General features: G+C 42.8%; 1 protein-coding gene and 1 long non-coding RNA gene across 4 annotated transcripts in view; one reads left to right on the top strand and one right to left on the bottom strand.

Moving 5' to 3' along the window:
• The window catches only part of KIAA0586 (KIAA0586 ortholog), an 813,007-nt gene that overhangs the window by 698,544 nt on the left and 92,296 nt on the right, over positions 1-22,167 (bottom strand). For 2 of the 3 annotated variants that reach the window (XM_078660377.1, XM_078660378.1), the window contains exon 1: positions 16,344-16,689. The exons of the other annotated variant lie outside the window; for it this stretch is intronic. In XM_078660377.1, coding sequence (XP_078516503.1) covers positions 16,344-16,566 — 223 coding nt within the window. In that variant the 5' untranslated portion in view covers positions 16,567-16,689. Of the gene's footprint in view, positions 1-16,343; positions 16,690-22,167 lie in introns of those variants that run through there. 3 annotated transcript variants of the gene reach the window in all.
• LOC144781500 (uncharacterized) overlaps positions 16,889-22,167 on the top strand; it is a 35,314-nt gene continuing 30,035 nt past the window's right edge. Inside the window, exon 1 of the long non-coding RNA XR_013601002.1 lies at positions 16,889-16,941. This is a non-coding gene — a long non-coding RNA (uncharacterized LOC144781500). The remainder of the gene's footprint in view (positions 16,942-22,167) is intronic.

The raw sequence follows: 22,167 nt of genomic DNA, 5'->3' as shown, positions 1-22,167 counted from the left end.
TGGGTACCTATAGTACACTGTACAGGGACTCATAAGAGTGACCCAAATCCCAATTGGTGATGTACCTAAAGTACATGGTGTGAATTTAGAGAGAGAACAGCAGGGCTGTGGGTCTGATTAGCAGGCCCACAGCCACATTAAGTCGAAAACCAGTGAAGCAAAAAGCAAAAAAATGGGGTGACCATAGGAAAGCAGACCCTACTCTCCTACAGACATGTCCTAGATATCTGCGACTCTTGCACCTGGCGGATACACAAATACCGCAGGCGAGCTCCACGCGCGGGTCTCGCAGACCACGATGAATCACGAGGTACTCTGTCCTCCCCCTTTTTCTTTTAGCCTCTCCCCTTTTTCCACTTATTTGTATCCCATTTGGTGGACGAGGAGTAGGGGTGGGGGGAGGGAATGTTGGGCTTTTTCTGTTGTTTTGCTTCTCTCAACGCCGTCTGTCACCAGCTTCACCAGACCCGCTCCATGCAGATTCTACAGTACCACCGCTACCCACGACACTTGTTGTCTGTACTAAGATAATTTTGAGAGCTGGGGGTCATGTTTTTTGTTGTGTCACTTGTCTTGAAAACCAATAAAAGATTTAAACAATAAAGAAAAATGGAACTTAATTGACTACTTTTCGTAGCACTGAGAGCAATGAAATGAAAAGGTTAGTAGATAGATAAAAAAGTTATTTTTATGAAGCCCTAAACTGATAAATATATAAACAAACTATATGGGCAGGATGTGGGTGATACTGAGGTTCTATCCTTACTGGTTTGTCCCATGTTTGAGGTCCAGAAGGATCAAAAGCCTCTCGTGGATGGTCATGAAGGTTGAGAATCCTAAACTGTTGAGTTGGTCTATTTCCTTAAAAGGACTGGACTTCACTGTGGACCACAAAGCTAGGCTGCAGCTTGGGAATCTATTTGAACTTTACAGCCGGTTAGGCAGATCCTACGACTGGACTTCCCTAATGGAGGGAGGTTCCAGATAGTCAGATATGAGATGGAAGTTTGGTGGGACCTGCATGGTAAAACAGAGATACAACTTTGCCCTGAGCAGGCCGACAAATAAGGTAATCCCATGTGCCAACTGACGACTAGACCTTTGAACGGACCATGAGCACCATGGCCAGGAGCCAAGGTCTGAAGAGACACAGCAGATGAACTCTACAGTTCACATGGGACTACCATCCATGCCCCAAGACATGTACATTAAGTTGTGGTGGCAGCGTACTGTGCTTCTGATCGATAGTGGCAAACAGACCATTTTTGGTTTTGGGACAAGTGTGGTGCTTACAGGCCCCGCTACTGAAAAGTTCCGCTTCAATATAATGCCCAGATCCAGTGCGGAGCGTGCCATATTAATTCCCCTGCGCTGTGCATGCCATATGTGTGCTGTATGCGTAGTGACTGTTAGCAGAACCTAATTATTCCAGTGAGGCAATTCAGAGACCAGTGGGATCCATTTTGAATGCCACTGGGTAAGGCCTAGGACAAGATGGAGGATGTGATACAGCCTTTCCATGCAGACAAAATGTTTTGCTTGCATTCTCGAGAAGGAAGTTGTGGACTCAGACACTGAAGCGTGCAAGGATAGAGAAAGAGTTGCTTAAGTGCAGCAGTGACCTTCTTAGCAAAGGACTGCTGATAATTCATGAGCAGAACCAATAGGCTGATGGTGTTGTGGAAAGGTAGGAAGGCAGACCTCGACTAATTAGAAAAATGTTACCAGGCCTGCAGGTCTAGTGACTTGGATAACCTACTCGACCTAACTGCAATGTACTTGACCCATAAACTTGCCTCGAATTGTGTGATCCTAGCCAAATATTTTATTTCAGAGTCACCTTTTTCTTCATTGCCACATACGAGACTGGCTTCAAATTTATGTGTTCAGCATGTGTACCTTCAAATACATGAGTTCAGCATGTGTGCTGTACAAAAAGCTCTTGTTTGATTTAATAGCTAAACCTTCGCTCCATGTAGAATACAAATCTAGGCCACATATATGGTACACATGACCCCCAACTTGCCTCTTACTTCACTAATAGAATTGTCATCAGAGCAGGGGACAGGAATGCTTTGTAGTTTGTATTTAAAATCTCTCTTAATAAATTATCACTAAAGAATGATGCAGTAGCGTACTCTCATTAGCAGGCAGACATTTTCCAATGAAATGGTCACAAACGTTCCCACTACCATGCAGTTTTACTGATGCAAACACTAATGTGTGGAAATCTAGTTTTAGAAAATATTTACCATTTCACATCAACAAGCAAAGTATTGATTTGTTTTGAACATATTAAAATCCAGTTCACTTTGGAATTACAAAATAGTGCATTTCTAACTACTGAAATATATTTTGAAACATTTGTACTGTTCATATATAAGCTATTGAAATGATGTGTGCACAGTACGACTGCCAGACAGTTCACTTTCCAAAATCCTCTAACTTTTGCAGTCAGAAAATACAAGTAAAAACCACTCTCCAGGATAAAATAAGCAGTAATTTGTCAGAAGACAAAGCCTGATATTTGAACCTCTGTCTTTAAACACACAGCAAACGTAACAAGATTTAAATGCATCTTTATTGCTCATTCACTTTGTGAATGAGCAGACACCTGTTCTTCGCCAGCTCTCCAGAGAGGACCAGTAGGCCCTAAAAATAGCTTGACCTGAAAAACTCTTACTCACGATAGCGAGTGGGCGGGCAGATTTCTCGTGGCCTGGAAGTGGACTCTCCTTTGTAGAACAAAGGTCATCCTCCAGATAGGGAGTGTACCTTTTGTCTCGCCCCTGCTACTCAAAAAGGCTGATGACAACTAGGTGCAGTCTTTCAGTTCCAAGTTCTTCATGCTCAAGGAAAGGAGTGCTCTGCAAACTATTTGAAGAACTACTGAGATCAAGGGCTTGCATCTCTGAATGTCAGTCTCCCAGAGATGAGGGGACAGCACTTGAAATCTGCAACATCTTGCTGCAAGAGCTGTAGGTCTACCTAATGCCTGGGAGTCTGCCTGGCCTACTGAGAGAGAGGATCACCTGACATTACAGGGAGAAAGAAGAAGCCAAACGTCTGTGTCTCTAGCCTGCCACAGCCCAGAAGAGCAGACTGAATCAAGGTGTGTCCGCTGTCGACTAGAGTCTCCAAGTGGGTTTTCCAGCATTCCCATAATCTACTTGATTGAGGGTGTGTGACCAGGGCCAACTCAATTCTGGAAGGAGATTCCCCAGTCTCCCCTCAAGTTTCCTGAACAAGTATTGAAAGCCTGCACAGCCAACAGCCTCAAAGAGCAACTGCCAGAGCAACCATGATGGTTAAACCCACCAGCAGAAGAAGACTATCTTGTGCTGACTCTACTGGGAGATAACATTGTGGTTGGCAGAACCAAGACTGCCAACACGGGGAGGGGCAGGTATTCCTTGTCCAATGGGTGGTGGGAATCATTTAGGCATGGGCTATTGCTGACCAGAGCTGCTGCATTCTCGGCCGACAGTAGAGAAAAAAGAGGCATGTCAGATCCCTGCAATGCTGCTGGAGAAACAGCGAGCAGGACTGATCACAATTCTGTTGCCAGGAGGCCTCACACTCATGACAACCAAGTGAACTGAATATGGACTGTGTGCTTATACCAATAAATAAGTTACTGATATCGCTTTATGAAAGTAACCCTATAAGAACTCCTTAGTAGTGGGATATGTGTGAACTGTCCTACGGTTATTAATCCAGGAAAGCTGCTCCAGCATGTGCTTTAATCTTGTCTTGTTATATTCGACTGATCATAACCCTGTAGAATCGATTTTAGAACCATGTGACTGATATATCTTATATCGTGTGATATTTAATTTTGGTGGGTGATTAAAGTACTTTGCTTTTTTTACCAAACAAAAAGCACTAAGCTGGACTGTGTTATATTGCCTGTGTTGTATAACTGTTGAGTTTTGACTGCTCATCCTTGCTACCCTAAGAGTGAAGAGCTAAAAAGGTTTACTTAGCACCCAGATTGCAGTGTCATAGCAGGCCTCAAAAAATCTACTCGCCCACTCACAATTGCGAGTAAAGTTTTATCAGGTCGAGCTATTTTTAGCACGTACTACTCCCATCTGGCGAGTAAACTTAGGCTGGAAAGGAACAGGTGTTCTGTTCATTCAGAAAGTGAATGAGCAATAAAGATGCTATTAAATCTTGTTTTTATCTTGACACATTTACTGTCTGTTCAAGGAAAGAGGTCAAATGTCAGTTTGTCTTTTAACTAATTGCTGCTTGGAAAATTAGGTTTATTTTTCTCTCTCTTACTAGATTTAGAGGTTTTTGGCAAGTGAGCTGTCTGAAGATGTCAGTTATTTTTCTCTAACACATAACATTTCAATAAATCGCCTGTAAATTAATGTTACAAATGTTTCAAAATATATCAGGAATTACAAAAGCCAATTTTTGGGTTGTTAAGAAGTGTGATGCAAACAAAGAGTTAAATAGGAGCAAAACAAACCAGAACACTTTACTTGGTGATGTGCAAATGATACATATTTGCAGAAACTACTTCCAAACATTGTTTGTAAACTATATAGTTTTATCAGTAAAGCTGCATGACAGTGGGAAAGTTTGTGGCAATTTCAATGAAAAATCCGCTGATTACAAATGACAGAGTGCTAACACTTTATGCTTTAGGTATGTATTTATTAAAAGTGATAGTTTTTAAACATGATTTGAGAAACATTCCTGCCGCAGCCCTTATGAAAATGTTGGTAATTAACTAAAAGGCAAGTCAGGGGTCAAGTGTATCCTATATTTGGCTAGATTTGCATTATATATGGAAAGAAAGTTTAGTCTATTAACTCAAACAAAAGAGTTTTTTGTACAGCAGACATGCTGAACTCGCACATTTGAAGGTGCTCTCGTGTGATAATGTAGAAAATTGTGGTTCAATTAATTAAATTATTTGCCCACAATCACATCATGTGAAACCAGTTTACGGGTCAAGAGCATTACAAATAGGTTGAGTAGATAATTTAAGTCACTAGACCTGCAGGTCTAGTAAGATGTTTATGATTTTTCAAGGTTTGCATAGTAAGTCCGGCTCCAGAACATCAGTGCGAAAAGACGATTGCCACCTTGTTTGAGCCCTAGAAATTCCTCTGTAGCCCTTGGCCACTGAGCGGCTTTTGTAACAGCACACCCATAGTTAGAGCATCCAGCCTTTGTTAGCATGTAAATGATGGTACTAAAAAACTGTCCACTAAGGACAGCAAATAGAAGTAACACCAAGATATGGCAGACACATATTTATTTATTTTTTAGTTCTAAGAGTAGACATAAACTAAACACTAGAAGGAAACGTCTTCAGTGCATGCATGAGTAGACATGCCTTCTATGAACAAAGCTCCACATCTGCATTAGTTGCATTTTTTATGTCAGATAGCAGACAGGCTTGGTTTTGATAATGACACATTGTTTGATGAACAATAACGCTACTAGAGAGATTAAGACAAATATTAGCAAGGACAAGGTTCTTTTCTATTCCCAACATGTGGATAGACTTGCATAAAACTATACAAAATGAGGCTGAAAAAACAGCACCTGATAGCCAGGTTTTATGCAAAGTTGGTGTGGGAAGATGAGGAGTCTCCGGAAGACTAAAACAGAAGAGGCAATAAAGGGCCTCTGCCTGCTTCTGAATTGACATTTCCAAGTTCATGAGCTGCTGGGATGCGTTGAAGACTGTTTGGACTCAAACTCCTGGTTGGCTGTAAAACAGGTATAGGCCTGAACAAAGTGAAAAGAAAACAGAGGCCTAGAGAAATAAATCTATATTTCACTCAATGGCATTGCCTGACCACCCATATTCTGGGAGCATAATACATGACCACTGAACGTCCCAAGCAAACTTATTTCTCAAAGATTATCTGTGACTTTGTCCTACACCTCCTGCGCAAAGAAAAGTAATGCCAAACATGAATATCCATTGAGGATTCTATGTATTTGGACCTAGCTGAGGTTTCAGGTCAGGTCCCTGGTTTTGTTTGTCCCACTGTCTCTCTTACAAAGTATTCCATGAAAGAGAATTCCTCCTGGTACTGATTTCACCCAAGCCAACCGCACAGGTTGCAGCAAACCACAGTGATGTATGAACTAACCTGTCTTAGTGACCAGCCTGGAACTTGGTACCCTTTCTTTCCTTGGCCCTTTCAGATCTTACCCTCTTTGTCCAGAATATAGTTTAAACAAAGCTGTTACCCTTGATAGGGTAGCAGTCACCACAATTGGGTATCCTGAAGGTCATCTTTCAGAAGGTAATAGTTCTTTCTTAAGAAGTCTAACCTTGCTCTCTAATGACCTATCCACAAACAGAACGGGGGAGTGGCTTCTTCCAAAGAAGGACCAAATCCAGTACGCACCTATATACTTTTAGATGCCACAAACATCCTCATTTTAAGGGAACGTTAAGGAGGTGAAAGATTCAATGTCTTCAGTGACAATGAAAGAACTGGTGGAAAATACCTCTACCTCCCGTGTGAAGTAGTTCCTTTCATTGTTAACCTCTCCCAAGTTCAATTCTGATTTTGTTTCACACTACAAAATATGTTTTTTTTTCTCCTTCAAGGAAGCTCTCCCAGGGTAGGCGGTGAGTAGTGTAGGGACAACAGTCCTCAAAGAACATGGAACTGACTTCTAAAGTGCTCTTGTGCAAATATTTCTGGTCTGCTTCATGCTTTGTAGCCTACCATACGTTCTCAGTGTTTCCACTGGGACATTTGATTGTAGAGCTTAGGATTTGTTGACTTAGTGATGTGCCCCTTTTACGCACACTCAGAGTTGAGACGGACTAATACCACTTCATACAAGTCTACATGGTGATGTACAGCTGCTGACCAGAGTGCCAGTAGCACAAGCATTTTTCTACCCAGAGCCCTGGTGCGGCAACGTACCACTGCCCTCATGCTGTAAAATCTGTGGCGTACCCTTAGATTGGGGTTGTTATTTCCCTCCAAAGTGTGTGGAGGGCTCTGCCTGGCCTGATCAATGCATGTGCAGCTGGGAGTCTGGGTGCAAATAGAATGGTGTCCAAAGGGGGCACACAACGACTGCCTGCACAAAATAGTAGTTTCCTCCTGCTGGACTTAGCCCTATCCCTGTGGACATGTCAGCTTGGAAGCAGGAAACAAGGTTTTAGTATTCTAGGAAGATTGGCGCTCGTCTTGTTAACGTTAGTGTCTGTGATTGGAGCGTAAGGTATGGTGCTAACTGGGAAGGGGAAACCTCATAACCCCTTAATTTTTGTAGAAGGATCCTACAACATATTCATTTTAACAACATATCATAAAAAGTGTCAATTCGAGCAGAACAGAATTCTTGGTTGATGTCTTTCGTTCTTTAATACTGTTTGTACAGCGCAGCCAGCCGACACGTGTTTCGTCAGGAAAACCAGTAGTTTCCTGACTCTTCAGTGTTGGGAATGATACAAAAGTCATCTTTAGACTGGGTACAGAGTGACAATTAATTGGAGAACACATGTCCTCCTCCATTTTGTATAGTTAAACATCACGCGTGGAGACCAAAAGGAGAAACCCTACATGTAGTGCAGGAGAAATTCTCCATATAGCGAAAACATTTGGAATACAACGCAATGTTATAGACCACATCATTTTTTGGGGTCGATATATCGACGATTGTTTGTTACTTTGGACAGGCACACAATCAGAGTTGGAACTTTTCAGTACCTATCTTAACACCAACAATTTTGGTATGCAATTCACTACGGAGCTCAGTGTAACCAGTATCAATTTTCTAGATCTGGAATTGTATATTAAAGATGAGAAATTTGTCTCTTTCGTAAGAGCACTTCCTGTAACTGGATACTACATGCCAACAGTCACCACCCTGTACACCAAATCAAATCAATTCCCTATGGAGAATTCACCAGGGCCAAAAGAAACTGCAGTGAAGAAACAGAGTTTCAGAACTGCATGCAAGACATGAAGCTTAGATTCCAAAAAAGAGGTTACGCCCCAGGCAATCTTAAACAAGCAGAAAACAGAATCGCCAATGTAAAACGTGAGCTAACCCTACAGAACAAACATAAAATGAACACTGGCGACCATAAAGTCCGTATGATCACGGACTTTAATGATCTTAGCCATACCCTCAGGAAGAGTCTCACGAAACACGGGGGTATTCTTTTGGCTGATAGTACTCTATCAAACAGTATTACTAATCGCCCACAGTTCACTTACAGACGGGGTAGAACTTTGAGAACCAGGTTGAGTCCCACGGTACAGAGAACAGTAAGCTCACATTCGTGGCTCACCCCCCACACTATTGGTTTCCATAAATGTGGTTTCTGTGGTGTCTGTAAATGGGCACAACACAAAGTCAAAACTTTTCACACCTACAACAACAAAATGTACACGATAAGAAAGAATATAAATTGCACCACAAGATTTGTCGTTTATATAATTGTCTGCAAATGTGGAAGACAATATGTTGGCAGCACCATCGGGCCACTAAAGGATAGGATTGGGGAACACATCAGAGCTTTACACCAGCAAGATGCAAGATATCCTGTAGCGACACATGCCGCCTTATGTCCAGCGCACAGCATTCGTAAAAAATTCTCTTTCTTTGAAATAGAATCCATTGATCCAAACCCCGTGGGGGCAACAGAGAATTACACCTAAGACGTACAGAAGCAATGTGGATCATGCGTTTGCACATGGTCGAACATGGTCTGAACTGCGTTTCTGAGATGCAATATTTCTTGGGTGATTGAGGATATGTTTTGTTGCTTTGATGTGGATGTCCTTGTTAATTGCTCGAATACTTGTAATAATGTAATTCTGACAAGCATTCTGTTGTCAACTTTTCGAAATTTTGGTATTTTACTGTAAAGTTCTGTTTTTGAGTTCTCAACCAGAGTTGCTGAGGCAGTCACCGTCTCTTAGTCTTCGGTATCATTGAGGATATTGATTCATGTATGTATGAACGTTCTGTAGCTATCAATGTGGCATGAGTGTGACAATGATGTCATAATCACGCTTCAATATATACTGTGTAGATGCACCATCAGTGTTCACATGCACCAGTTAAGCCACTAGGTGTATCTCCACTCAGATATTATCTCATCCTCTCCTAATTAGATATTTGCAACCGTTTCTCCTTCTCTCCTGCTTTGTTACTTTCCTTCACATATCTTACATTGGCAACATTCCTTCCCTTTCTTTAGAGTGGTTCCCACACTCTCAAAGTCATTTGATAGGTGCTACCCGCCTTTCCTTTCGGCACTATATGAGAAAAAGAGAAAGAAAGGAAATAATTATTTTCCTTTTTTCATTTGACCTACAACATGGACCATGTACTCATTTACTTGGGCCACGTTATCTAGACAACATTAATATGCTTGCGCCTGGTCTGCATTCTGGTGTTTTCTCCGTGAGGAGCTTCGGACGACTTGTGCGTCACCTTGTGCGAGAATGGCCCTGTACAAACACTAGGTCTATCCTGATCGAGTTTATTTCAGGCTTAGACCATTAGTTCAGTGTTGTAAGCTTCACGCTTTACTTTTTATATTCTCACGCCCCTTATACCCAGGGCCAGTGGTCTCTCAATTTGGAGAGAATTTTCAAGCCACCTTTCCTTTTTTTCTTGCCGCTCACTATATCTGTAACATTGTCGTTTATCTACTTCCGGGATCACTACAACCACGCCAAATCCGAGGACGTGGCCTAGTTGTCCTAATGTTCTCCCTACTCATTTACTTCCTGGGTGGCCCCTTTCCATCACACACTTCGGACCGAGCCGCCAGGACGCCAGTAGTCATTTTCCCTCAAGTGAGTTCGAGCTGCTCTTCGACTCGGTTATTTTAATCTAGCATGTGGGACACCGTTAATTTCATATGCCGCACACACTTACGAGAGGCATGGTGCCCCCTTTTTTTCTCGCCCCCTTTGCAGATTAATCTTGTGACACACACTTGTGTCTGTTGGAACACCTATTCTACTGCTGCTTCTAAATTTTGTAAGTAGTTTACATGTCACCGCATTGTTTTTTGCTGAGTTGCATGGTAGTAATTAGCCAGGTACTGATTCACGTTTTCTTCCATTGTGGTTTTTATCTTAGATAACGATATGACCTTGTGGCCTACGTTTGTACTGGAGTGACTTATGTCCTGCACTATCTTTTAATATTCAAGGCGAGAGCTCATGTGACCCTATTCTTTCCTCTGTAACCCTGACCAGTTTTCTCTCACTTTATTGCACGTTAGTAGTCATCCCGCTAACAGGATTCTAAACGAAGTTGTTTCATTATCATTTCTTCTAGAGCGACACCGTCTCTACTTACTCGTCGTGACCCAGCACAGTGGTGCCGGGTTGGAATTATCCCCGGCGTTACGGTGATAACCAAGCTTACGTGTGGTGGGTTTTTGTTATAGTGATGACCTTCTGTCTGACTCTAACTTTGAGTTTGGCTCAATTCTTCACACTTGTCTCATTTTGGTCCAACAGATTACTCCTCTCGATTTACTCACCTGACAGGTATTTCACATATTCCTCTGCTCTTTTCCGGTTTGACTTTTTGGTCACTGGTACCCACGACGGATACAAATGGCAATACTTCCTTTCCCTTTTTCTCCCCAGTTTCATCGTACAGCACCACAATAATTTTTTACCCACAGCTTCGCCTGTACCCTACCGGGTTGGAATTATCACCGGTCTAGGGGTAAGAGCTGGCTCAGGCCTTGACTTTTAGCCATTATTTCTCATGGTCACATTATCCCTCCACTAATGGCTCTGGTTAGTAATGCCCGCTCTCTTTCTTCTTTTTGGTTACCACACAGATTACCCTTTGCTCTGGCATTTCCATTCAGGTATTCATTTCATATCTTCTGTGTCTAGTGACGCATTGGATCCTTATTTTTCCTGATTCACCCTTATTGTCCAATTTTCATTTCCCTTATCTTTGTTTTGGTATGATATCTTTTATAAGAAACACAGAGGTGTCAATGGGTCTATATACAAAATCTATGTGTGGTACATTAAACTAAAGAAGTCTGTGTCAACCCATTTAAAGTCTATGAAAAACCATAAATAAGTGTCCTGTGATCCCGAACAGGATACCCATCAGTCACCACTCGGAACCGCCCTTCATCATTTGGGATTCCTGTTACCCATATATTAGGTCCACTACCGGTAAAGATGGAAGTCAGATCTTGTAACCTCCTGTAAACCTGGTAGTGACCAATATGATTAGAGTGTCACAAAGTGCCAGTAGGTAAATATGGGGGTGACTGATTTGCAGTGCTAGTGATGAAATGTGCTTAGTGAAGATAAAATTGGGTGAGGGAGCAAGAATGAAAAGTTTATTCTGTTTTTTTTGCTCGCTCCTCCAATATTAAAAGAGCAGCAAAGGTAGATTTAACAAATATCTACCTAGATGTAAAAATGGTCGACATGTTTCAGCAATATAAAGGGACTAACGAGTCCATTGCTTTCATCAGGACCTAGATATTAGATAGTGCTACTGCAAGGATATGGTGATAAATTAATTAAAAAGTGACTACATAATTAACAGACTGCAACATGAAAAAAGATCACCTGGATTCCTAGGTGTAGTCTTTGCTTGCAGGTGTATTGTATGTCACTAATGGGGAAAAGAAAGACACAGACAAAAAACAGTAAAATGACCACATACACATAGATATGATAACGTGTAATTAATCCACATTTAGCTGTAACCTAGTCGAAGTAGTGGGCCCCACCCCGCCTGGCAACGGCTCAGGGATCGAGCCGTTGCCAGGCGGGGTGGGGCCCACTACTTCGACTACAAGGGTAAGACGAAGTACACGATGTCACATGCAAGAATTACATCTAAGTGTCTTCATGTTTGAAAACTACAGAACCAATGTGTTGTTCTACCAAACAACTAGGTTACAGCTAAATGTGGATTAATTACACGTTATCATATCTATGTGTATGTGGTCATTTTACTGTTTTTTGTCTGTGTCTTTTTTTGTTTTATGTGTGCACGGGAATTGGGTAAAATGTCAGCTTGGAAGCACATTGCACTAGAACCATACCCCAAAAATCAAAAAGAGCCTAGTGCGCTGTAGGAATACACATGGCTCTCATTTAAAAACTTCTGTATGCTACAGTATCTGGGCTCACCTACCTTTTATTCTGTTGAGAAAAGTCTCTTAGTCAAGACATTGGTCGAGAGTGTACAGTAGTGTCTGAAACTAATATACAAGGCTTAGCCAAGTCAGAATAGATTCTACCGTGCAAAACAGAAAAAATATAGAAGATGCAATCTTTCCGAATTGGGAGAGTACTTAAATTGTAAACAAATCTTGTGGTTTAGGTGGCCCTGGAGTAATTTTCCCAGGGGTCATAAATACTGTCCCCTTCCACTGGGCTGCGATGTTTCGCAACAATACTCTGTGCAATAGTTCAGACAGTTATCCATGAATAGGACTATATATGTTGTCATATTACTCCAGCTATGGGAGGATCTGCCTGGAAGTTCGGGGTTGGTTGTTCCTATTGGAGCAGGGTCAAAACTGATCAGCATATGGCTTGGTGCAAACTGAGCTGGCATGGTGGATAAAATAACTATTTATTGGAATGGTATCCTAAATTAGGTGGGAGGAATGCTTGCAATTTGCCTATCACCTTGTGTGCTTTTCATGTACCACCCTAAGTGGCAAGGGTGTGCCCAGACGTGGGTCCTGTGCTTACTGTGCCACTGGAACCAAGCCACACTCGACTGAAGAGCTCCAATCAGGATAAAACCAGTCTTGGGTTGCATGTGTTCTGGTTCAGGGAAGACTTGGGCTGGCAGTTCGGGCTGGACTGCTCCTATTGAAGCAGGGTAAAAACTGATTTGCGTATGGCTTGGTCCAAAGTAAAGTAGCATGCTGGGTAAAAGAACAATGAATTGGTATGTTCACAGGAGTGATTGCTAGTGGTTAGCCTAATGCAAGCATTCTTCTTTTCACGTTTTGTGTGTCTGATATTGCTCAAGGTCACAATCAGGCCTAGGACTCAGTAAAATCTGTGCTGCTGCTTTCTACTGGGACAAAACGAAGAAGATGAACTGCTTGGCGTGAAGAAAGGAGCAGGTCTTTCATCTAGGAAACATACAACATGAACCAGATAACTGAAGCCTGCATGAATGACACTAGTAAGGAAGCTGGCCACTAGAAGCACCAGAGGAAAAAAAAAATGTTTCCACTTCAGTCTAAGTTTTAGGATGGTGTAACATTTGCTGCTACGTGTTGCCCTGATGAGAGAACCATTTAAGTTACATCTCTGGCCTTTACATTTCCAGAGTCATTGTTACTTAAAATTTGTGTTGGACCCGATCTCTAATTGCTAGATCCCCAGCCCCAAACGATAAGCATTTAGAATCAATGGATACTCAAAGTCCAGTGGGTGACTTTTCCAAACAAAAATCCTGGCCACTCTCTCCCTTTTATGAGGTGAGCACCATGATATGGGCCTCTTAAGTTCAGTACTCTTGGTGGACGTATTTGGCGGCTCAAATCATATCCCAGCACCAACAGTCCCTCAGTACAGACTCAACCCAATGAGGCCACTGGCTTTCCCCTTTGAACTGTACCCAGTCCTCTAAAAACTCGAATCCCGGATCCATACCAACCTCATTTACTAGGCAATGAGACCATGTGAATTGACCAGCAGCAGTCTAAACTTGGTCTTGTACTTCAGATCTAACTTCAGATTTTGTTGGTTTTTTTAGCACTTTGGCAGAACAAATAACGACTGAGGCTCAAACCACTGCGCAGTTCAGCCTTGCAGGGCTGCTCAAAAATTAAGCACGCAACTTGATACATTGGTGCATTTTGTATGGCATCTTTGCCCCAAAGACTGTCTGTAGTAAACCTGAAACTTCACTAAGACTGCCAGAAAAATGCAAACCCTTACCAAGATACTGCAGATCATCATGCTTTGTGTTATCTGAAGCAATGCAACTTATATTGTCTTGTGTCAAAGAGAATTTGAGTTTAAAACTGTTTACTACCTCGAGGAGTATACTTTGGCTGCTTCTCACACTATCCGTGAGAACTTAGTGTACAAGGGAGCCAAGCTGCTTATCTAAATGAAGTGCGCGAGAAATTAAAGGTCTAGCATGCCAGAGGAAAACAACAGTACCAGTACTGGAAAATGCCTGCAACCACTTAAAGTCTCACATCCCAAATAAAAAACACTAGCTCTTGCTCAAGGCTTATGAAATTCATTGGGCATTACAACAAGAATCTTCCAATAAAAAAATGTCTGGTGAGTATGTTTAATAGTCTTACAACAAAGTAAGTGAGTCTTCTAGCCGTGTATTAAGAGTCACAGACTTTCAACACTAGGATCAGACATTAAGGGATATGTAGAGGCACAAGTGTCTGAGATTACATCATAAGCTTGCCATGATCTTAAATGATTAACACAGACAACGATGACAGCTACCCCAGAAAGAACGATCCTGCGAGTAAGAGAAGTCAAGCTTTGCCTGTTTTCTTTTCGCTGTTGTATATTGATTCATTTAACATTACCCTTGTTGATTATCAAGCAACACAAGAACAAAAACCTAAAAGCTAAAAGGCAGGAAATGTCTGAGTCCCCAGGCAAAGCTAGTGCATCTCCCCGTAAGGCTAGAATTTATTCCAGGATCCTCTTAGAATAGGATGCATACTCCAATAATCCAAGATACACCGCTTGACAATATATTCCAATTGCAGACTTCAGGAAGATCGTCAAGCATAGTAATACACAACAAAAGACAATATCAAAGTCTTGTTTTTTGCTAAAGTTTTATTGTCCCTTTCTGAGAGTGCAGAGGCTTCAGATATCGAAGGAGCCCCTTTACCACTTGACCTTATTAACGTTTCCAAGAATGGTTTGCAGGTTGCACCTGTACAGAACAGCACTAAGAACCCTCTAGAACACTGTTCCTGAAATTGTGTGTAAGGAGTGATGCATCAATCTTAAAGTTAACTTGGTATTTTTGCCAACAAAGTGAAGGGAGAAGTTTGGATTTATCCTCAAGCTGCCCCATCCCGGCCCTTGTACATCTATGATTACCTCGCCCCATTAAAATGAACCTGTGTACTGTTTCCTCGTGAATCCTAGAAAATGTGTGGTTTCTTCACCCCATCCCCTGGCACTTGACCAGTTTCCACACTCACTGTCCAGTTACCAGATAACTGGTGTTTCCGTCCTTCAGTTCCTCTGTGTGGGTTCCTCAGTTTCTCTCCCTGAACCTATCTGAAGTTTTACGAACAACTCCTCTTATGTTAGCTCATGCCACGGACAGACCCACTCAAAAAGTATTATTAGCTTATACCGTCTTTTTAACAAAAACCTATAAAAATATCTTACACATCAAACACCTCAATGTAAAACGATTACATTTTTGCAATCACTAGGTTCGTAATCAATTAATTAGTATATAAGCTCCCACTCAGCTGTCCTCAAAAGTCTGTAGGTAAGTAGAAATAATCAAATCACCTGCCAAAGATTATAAAATACCATGTAGTAAAATATGTTCCATTGTTTTGCTCCAGGGCTGGACTACAAACCAATGTAAATCCTAACAAAAATGCTAAAACAAGTCCAACCCTGCAAGAGGTGGCGGCTAGAATGAGGATGTGAGGACATGGTGGTTGGGTCACTGCAGCCCATGCTGCTTCAAAAGCAATTCCCTGCCATGCTGGCTGACAGGGAAATGTAAGAGTGGCAAGTCCAACCCAGTTTCACTCCTTCAGTGCCCTAGTGACAGAATCTGCATTCCCTGTATCTAGGTGGATAGCCATTTGCATAGACATTGTTCGGCACATATGATTTATCACAAAAAGTATACAGGTCAATAGAACTAGAAACATCTCATACATTTTTGTCTATTCTTAAAGCAGGGACACTGGAATTATGTGATTCTGCAGCCATATAATCCATTATCTGCGGATCCGATTTTAATCATAAAACGTCAAACGCATCAGAAATGGCTAAAAACGCTGCCAGGCATGTTGCTGATCAATGTAAAAGCCTTTGCAAAGGTTAACTGGTCATCTTTCAGTTGCGGATTGATTTATTTAGGAATTAAGCCGATACAAATGGAGGTATAACTTTTACCAAGATAGCGTTAACATGAGAAAAAAGAACAATCACTCAAGTAATACTGCCAGCGATTGGGCGTCATTGTGCTACATAATTTGCATTTTCTTAATGCATAATTGAGTCAACTCTGCCACATAATTTGGTCACCCGCTTTCGCATAATTCCAGTGGCCGGTCCTGCCTTAAAGACACTTTCTTAGTTCTTGATCGAGTCTCTTTTAATTCTCTCTACTGGTACCTGCTTGTAGTGTCCTAGGATTTAGCCTGCGGTCCCGGGGTTTGTTGGCCGACAGTGCTGGAGGGATGTATGAAGTTCTGGGTGTCTCTTGCAGCCTCTCATGGAGGGTCCATTGCTTCTTGGCCACCAAACTGCGTTCAATGCTGGTGGAGCGGATTAGAACATCCCCTGCTGTGCTGCTGTCAGTAGAGACCAGACTGACATCTGAGCCGCTCAGTGCCATTGGGTAGTAAAGCAGTACATAGGTGCTAACCAAAGAGAAAGTAAGGCGCTATACAGAAGAGTAAGAGGGAACTATAGAAGGGAGAATTGTTGGGCCAATCATGTGGCCTTTCTGTCACCAACCGTTCCTCCAATCGTTGCTATGGAGAACCAAAACAAAGCGATCTAGGATTGCCTTGAAAGCCATCAGCCAATCCTAGAGCTTGTTAGTACACTGCAGGAGAGTTCTTATTGGTCTGATGCGTCAGGGCCAATGAGAACAGCTACGGTACTTCCGGACATGCAGAGCACGCTTTGAGCCTTTAGCTTTTGTATTTTTGAATCACCAGTCTGCCGTGGACTTGCCGTTTCCCAGCAAACACCTACTTGGTGATCGGTAAGTTTAGTTGCTGCTTTCTTTGCCTCATGAAGCGTGATGTGCGTTTATTGTCAGTGTATGTTCACTATGCCTCACTCTTTCAGGTTACCAGAGACTGAGGCGTAGTCTTCTGAAGGGAAATTAATCACGGTGTTTGTGAAATCTACACAAGGAAACGTATGTGTTCGAGATGAATCTCCGTGCGGCATTCAAGGTTGTGTCCAGTGGTGAAAAACTTGTTTTGGGGCCGTCTGACTAGAGAATTTTTCGTGGAAAATAAAACCTGAAAACTTAATTTTATCTTAAGTGAACGGCACCGATTACCACTCATTTTCACTACTCCACCGCCTAACCGCATGTTGTAAATGAGAAGTCCCAGGTGCAGATCACTTCATAAATACACATCCCTTCTACAGAGATTAAACTGCCCCTCGTGGTATAAATATTTAAAAGAAGATGTACATTTGGAACAAAATGAATAAAAGACACAGGTCCATCCTGCAGCTGAAATGGACTCATGCCTTGCCACAATGTTAATATTAACTCGGACATGCTTCCTGGCTCACGTACACTTATTAGATATACGTGCATGTATTCCCTGGAGAGATTCCCATGGGAGAGATGAGACGTTCGTCCACTATCTTTACAAGACCTTCGTTAATGGGTTGCTCTCAATTATGTAACCTGTAAAGCAGTAATATGTGTAATTACGACAACACCATTTTATAGGCTGTCCTTAAAAGGTCTACTCCCTAAAGAACGAAAACCAGCCCCCCTTAACATTTTTAGTAAATTCCTCCTATTCATATGTCTTATTATTTAAATGCTAAGAGGCTGATAACACAGAGGTTTTATCCAATCTGTTTTAGAACTGAATATGGAAACAAGCATTTGCAATGCAATCGGTCTCGCCTTTGGGACCTTATAAGTATTTAGTGATGCAGCATATTATCGCACAGTAGTGGAATGTAGATCTCTGTGGCTGTAGAGGGATCACTGTGTAAGCGCCCTGACAAAGAATCAGATGCAGCCCCCTCTAAAATTTTATACCATGAGGTAGTTTAGTGGCTAATATAAAGTAAACTTGCACACCCATGGGGAGAGTAAATAAAGTGCAGAGGAGCTGTTGCCTATATTAAGAAGAGCCAGCTTTAAAGGGGCACTTTTTGAATGTCAAAAAGTAAAGAAAACTGGAGCTGACATCATCAAACAAGAAGCTTTATGCATGCCTGTTGTGAGAAGCAGGGCTGTACTAACTAAGAGGTTTAACATGACTTCAGTAGAGTTGGGCATGTGGTGAAATCCAGCAGCCCAAATTAAATACTTGAACAGATTGTGTGTAGGCCACCGTGCTTGTGTGCCCAAGTACTGATCTGCATGCTTTTACTGAAAGCTTGCAGAAAGCCTTGTAAGCTCTGATTACAATGGTCTCTGTAATTCTTCGTATGCGCATCTCCCCCGCTCCATCCCTCCCAAATTAAAGCAAAGTTTGGATTTAGTGAAGCTGACAATCAACAAGCAGCGATATCTGATGGCAGCTGCACCCTGATGGCAATTTAATGAAGCGTTTCGGCTAGTTAATATGTAGGGAAAAGCTATAAATATATCACTGTGTAAGCGCTTCATCATGATCACAAATGTCACGCTATGTCACATTTTCATAATTCATTCCTGGCAACAACTTGATGAGTTTGACATATACATGACAGTACCTTAAGAGTGCATAGCTTTTGAAAGCAATCACGCCATTCATTTCTTAGTTTTAATTTAAGGCATTGGAGATGGTACAGCTGTTCCCTATTGCAACAAGCATCTCTTCCCATTCCACAGCAGGTTATGTAAGCAATTTTTTGTAAACAGAGGCTCAAGAATTGCCTCAAACAGTCAACAATCAACTACATACCAGGAATAAGTGGGTTATAAATTAACAGAGCACCCGGTTGCCTTGAGGTTAGCTAAATCTCTCTAAATCTACATACATGGGTACACACACTTATCAATGTACTGTATAATAAACAAAATGTAAAATATATTAAAAAAATAGGTAAATATGTACCTACAGTTGAATAATTTTCTAATGCGCCCCTCCAAGTTCCCTCTTCGGTCCAATGCATTCAAAAGGAAGTCGATGCAGAGCGCGTGCCTCCGTGTCAGTACACCTTTAAAAGGGGTGTTCATGGCTGTTTGTCAGTGTAAATGTCAGCGCTCTCAGGGCTTTTGATCTTTTAGTCCTGTACTTCTATTTCTGGCCTGTTCTGATTTTTATACGCGCGCACACACCCTTTAAGTGGGCCTGGTCTTGCCGGTGTTCAGCACCAGCAGTTCTAAAAAGCAGGAGATGAGACAGGTCCCTTCACTGTCTTTCATGTGAATTTCAAGGAGAGCTGTTCTTTTATAGTGTTATCATTGCAAAACAGGAGCATTTTCAATATGCTATACTACGAAGCCATGGCTATTGCTTATTCATGTTGTGCAACTAAAACCCATTGACAAAGCCAATAGTACTGGCTTCTTGTAAGGGTAGTGTTACTTGCTGAATTGTATACCTGGATGTAATGACAGAAGTTCCAAATTGCCAGTCGGATGGCAACCTGAGAAGCTAAGCATAGATTTTCAGCTTGGGTGCTTTTAAGCCGGACCCTTAATTACGTTGGTCACGCCACTTTGCGAGACCCCCCAGTTTTTCCATCCCACTTAAAGCCCTGTGTGTGTGTAAATATATATTTTGCTATGTTATCTATGTAAATGCGTGCCTATGGCAGGATCGCCAGCCTGAGCCCCCTGCCCTCCTCCCACTCTGTCACCTCTGAGCATGCAGCCGGCCTTCTCCTGCACTGCTTGGAAGAGGCAGATACATTATTTCCAATGTTAGATGTGCCTGTAAAAATTCTGGAAACATGAGCAGAACTTTCAACAGGGCTTTGGTTTGCAGGGGGACTTGACCTTTGTTCTAAAAACCGAGACGTACTTAACATGAAGAAAATCTTCGGTACAGTACTCTGAAATCCGCGACAGTCTTGGGAAATCCGGGACGTCTGGTCACACTACCACAAACAACATCCATACCTCCACCACGTCCCTCTTTAAGCGTGTCCTTCCTTACCACTGATACTGAAGCCCTTTGTAATAGCAAATGTAATTTAAAAAATACGAACTTTCACTTGGTTTTATCGCTACCTGGCTACATTTATAAAGCACCTTGTGCCTAAGTAAAGCATCGGGATGCTTTAAAATGTAGGTCTGGTGCGATAGGGATAAGTACAAGAAAAGCAGGGAGCTCACCAGGTAAGAATCGAATGGATGTTTGTGTAAGGAGACTTTCAGCAGCTTTCTTCATTAAGATGCCTCATTACAAAATAATATAAACGCAGATAAACATCCAGAGAGGATGTGTCCCTGTAAAGGTAACTGGTGCCTGTGTAAAGCACTCCAAAATACAACTGCCCAGAATCATAGAATGTTGTTGGGTCAATGCAGAGACTCTATTGCGAGGATGTGACGTAATGGCCAGAGCCGCCGACTTTGGCGATGGGGAACCAGGTTCAAGTTTCGGCATCGGCCCAACATTCTGCTATTCTGGGAAAATCCCTTCATCTCCCTGTGCCTACCATAAACAAATGCGTTCTCATGTAAAGCAGTCCATTACCTTCTGTTGAGTTACCGCTATGAAAAAAATAAGGGTTAACACACAGCTTTCAAAACTTTTAATGTTGGTGACACACCTTTTTGTGAAAAAAAAATTCAGGGACACGGTAACGCGAGGAAGCGCTGCGCGTGAGCCCGAACCACCTATGGTGGGTTCAGGCCCCACACCCCACACATACCCCACACCCCACACATACACCACCCCACACAACCCACACACACAACCCCACACACACACCCCACACAACCCCACACACACACCCCACACAACCCACACACACAACCCCACACACACACCCACACACAACCCCCCCCACCCACACACAACCCACACATACCACCCCACAGACACACCACCCCACACAACCCCCCACATACACCCCCACACACAACCCCACACATACCACCCCCACACCACCCCACACACACCTCTACACTCCCCCACCCACACACCCCACATCCCCACCACACACACACCCCACAGACACACCACCCCACACACACCCACCCCACACACCCCACACAACCCCCACACACACAACCCACCCACACACACAACCCCCCCCACACACACACAGCCCCCCACACACACACAACCCCCCCCCCACACACACACACAACGCCACACACACAAAAATGCAAGTGTCCGTCTGTAACACAACTGGCGCTCATGTAAAGCTCTCTGATACCTTTGGCTCTAGTTTGCTCAACAAAAAAAGTTTGGCAAAAGCTGCATGGTAAAGCGTAAAGGATGTTTTCTACCATTATTTATTAACGTAATTGCTTTCTTGGAATTACTGATTGAGGACCCCCTTTCTCCCTCCCCCCAATCATACTTCTGCAGATGTCATCTAAAGCGCAGCCTCTTTTAGGCAATCTTTTATTCCCTGCAGTCCATCAGGGGTTAAAACATCTGAAATAGCAAGCAAGGATGAAACCACGGCATGAAAATCCGTGGTTTCATCCTGCCTTCCACACTTGCTCAAACTGTGTGATCTTTAGCAAATCCTTTCATCTTATTCTCTGTCCATCAACACCTTTCCCTACACAGGCTAGGAAGTGCTTAGAAACACGAATTGGATGCCGAATGCTGACCCGGATGTAGCTTTTCTGCCTAACGTCTGGCTTTACCTGCAGCAGTGACACCTCCGCTTTCATTGGCTTGATAATATTAATGGAGAGTGTTGAGCCAGGTTAACAACACGTTCTGATACACATGGTGACGGACCGAGTTCAGCAGCCACGCCCACGCTGGACCGTTGGACCATCCTGCAGGCGATGCATCATGTGGTGCGTGGATTATTGCTCATAGGTGACTGACTAAGAGAAAGTAGATTAGTGCCTGTCAAAGCCATCTTCTGCACGCGTGGGTGAACCCACGCTGCTTTCACACAGGCTCGGTCAGTTTATGCACGTCCCCCCACCCTGCCCACACATGACATGCTATGGGGGCACTGTACATGCCACTCACTGGCCATGATTGACCAACCCTGGCTGCCCTTTCAGGAGGGGTGAGGCGGGCAGCGGCACTGTACGGACAATGAGTGACCCCAGAGTGTCCTTACAGGAGGACGGGTGGGGGGGGGATTAGCAGTGAAC

This window comes from Lissotriton helveticus, chromosome 9 (assembly GCF_964261635.1).
Source record: "Lissotriton helveticus chromosome 9, aLisHel1.1, whole genome shotgun sequence".
Lineage (NCBI taxonomy): Eukaryota > Metazoa > Chordata > Amphibia > Caudata > Salamandridae > Lissotriton > Lissotriton helveticus.
The sequence above is the reverse complement of the archived record's forward strand: the minus strand, read 5'-3'. Positions and strand labels throughout refer to the sequence as shown.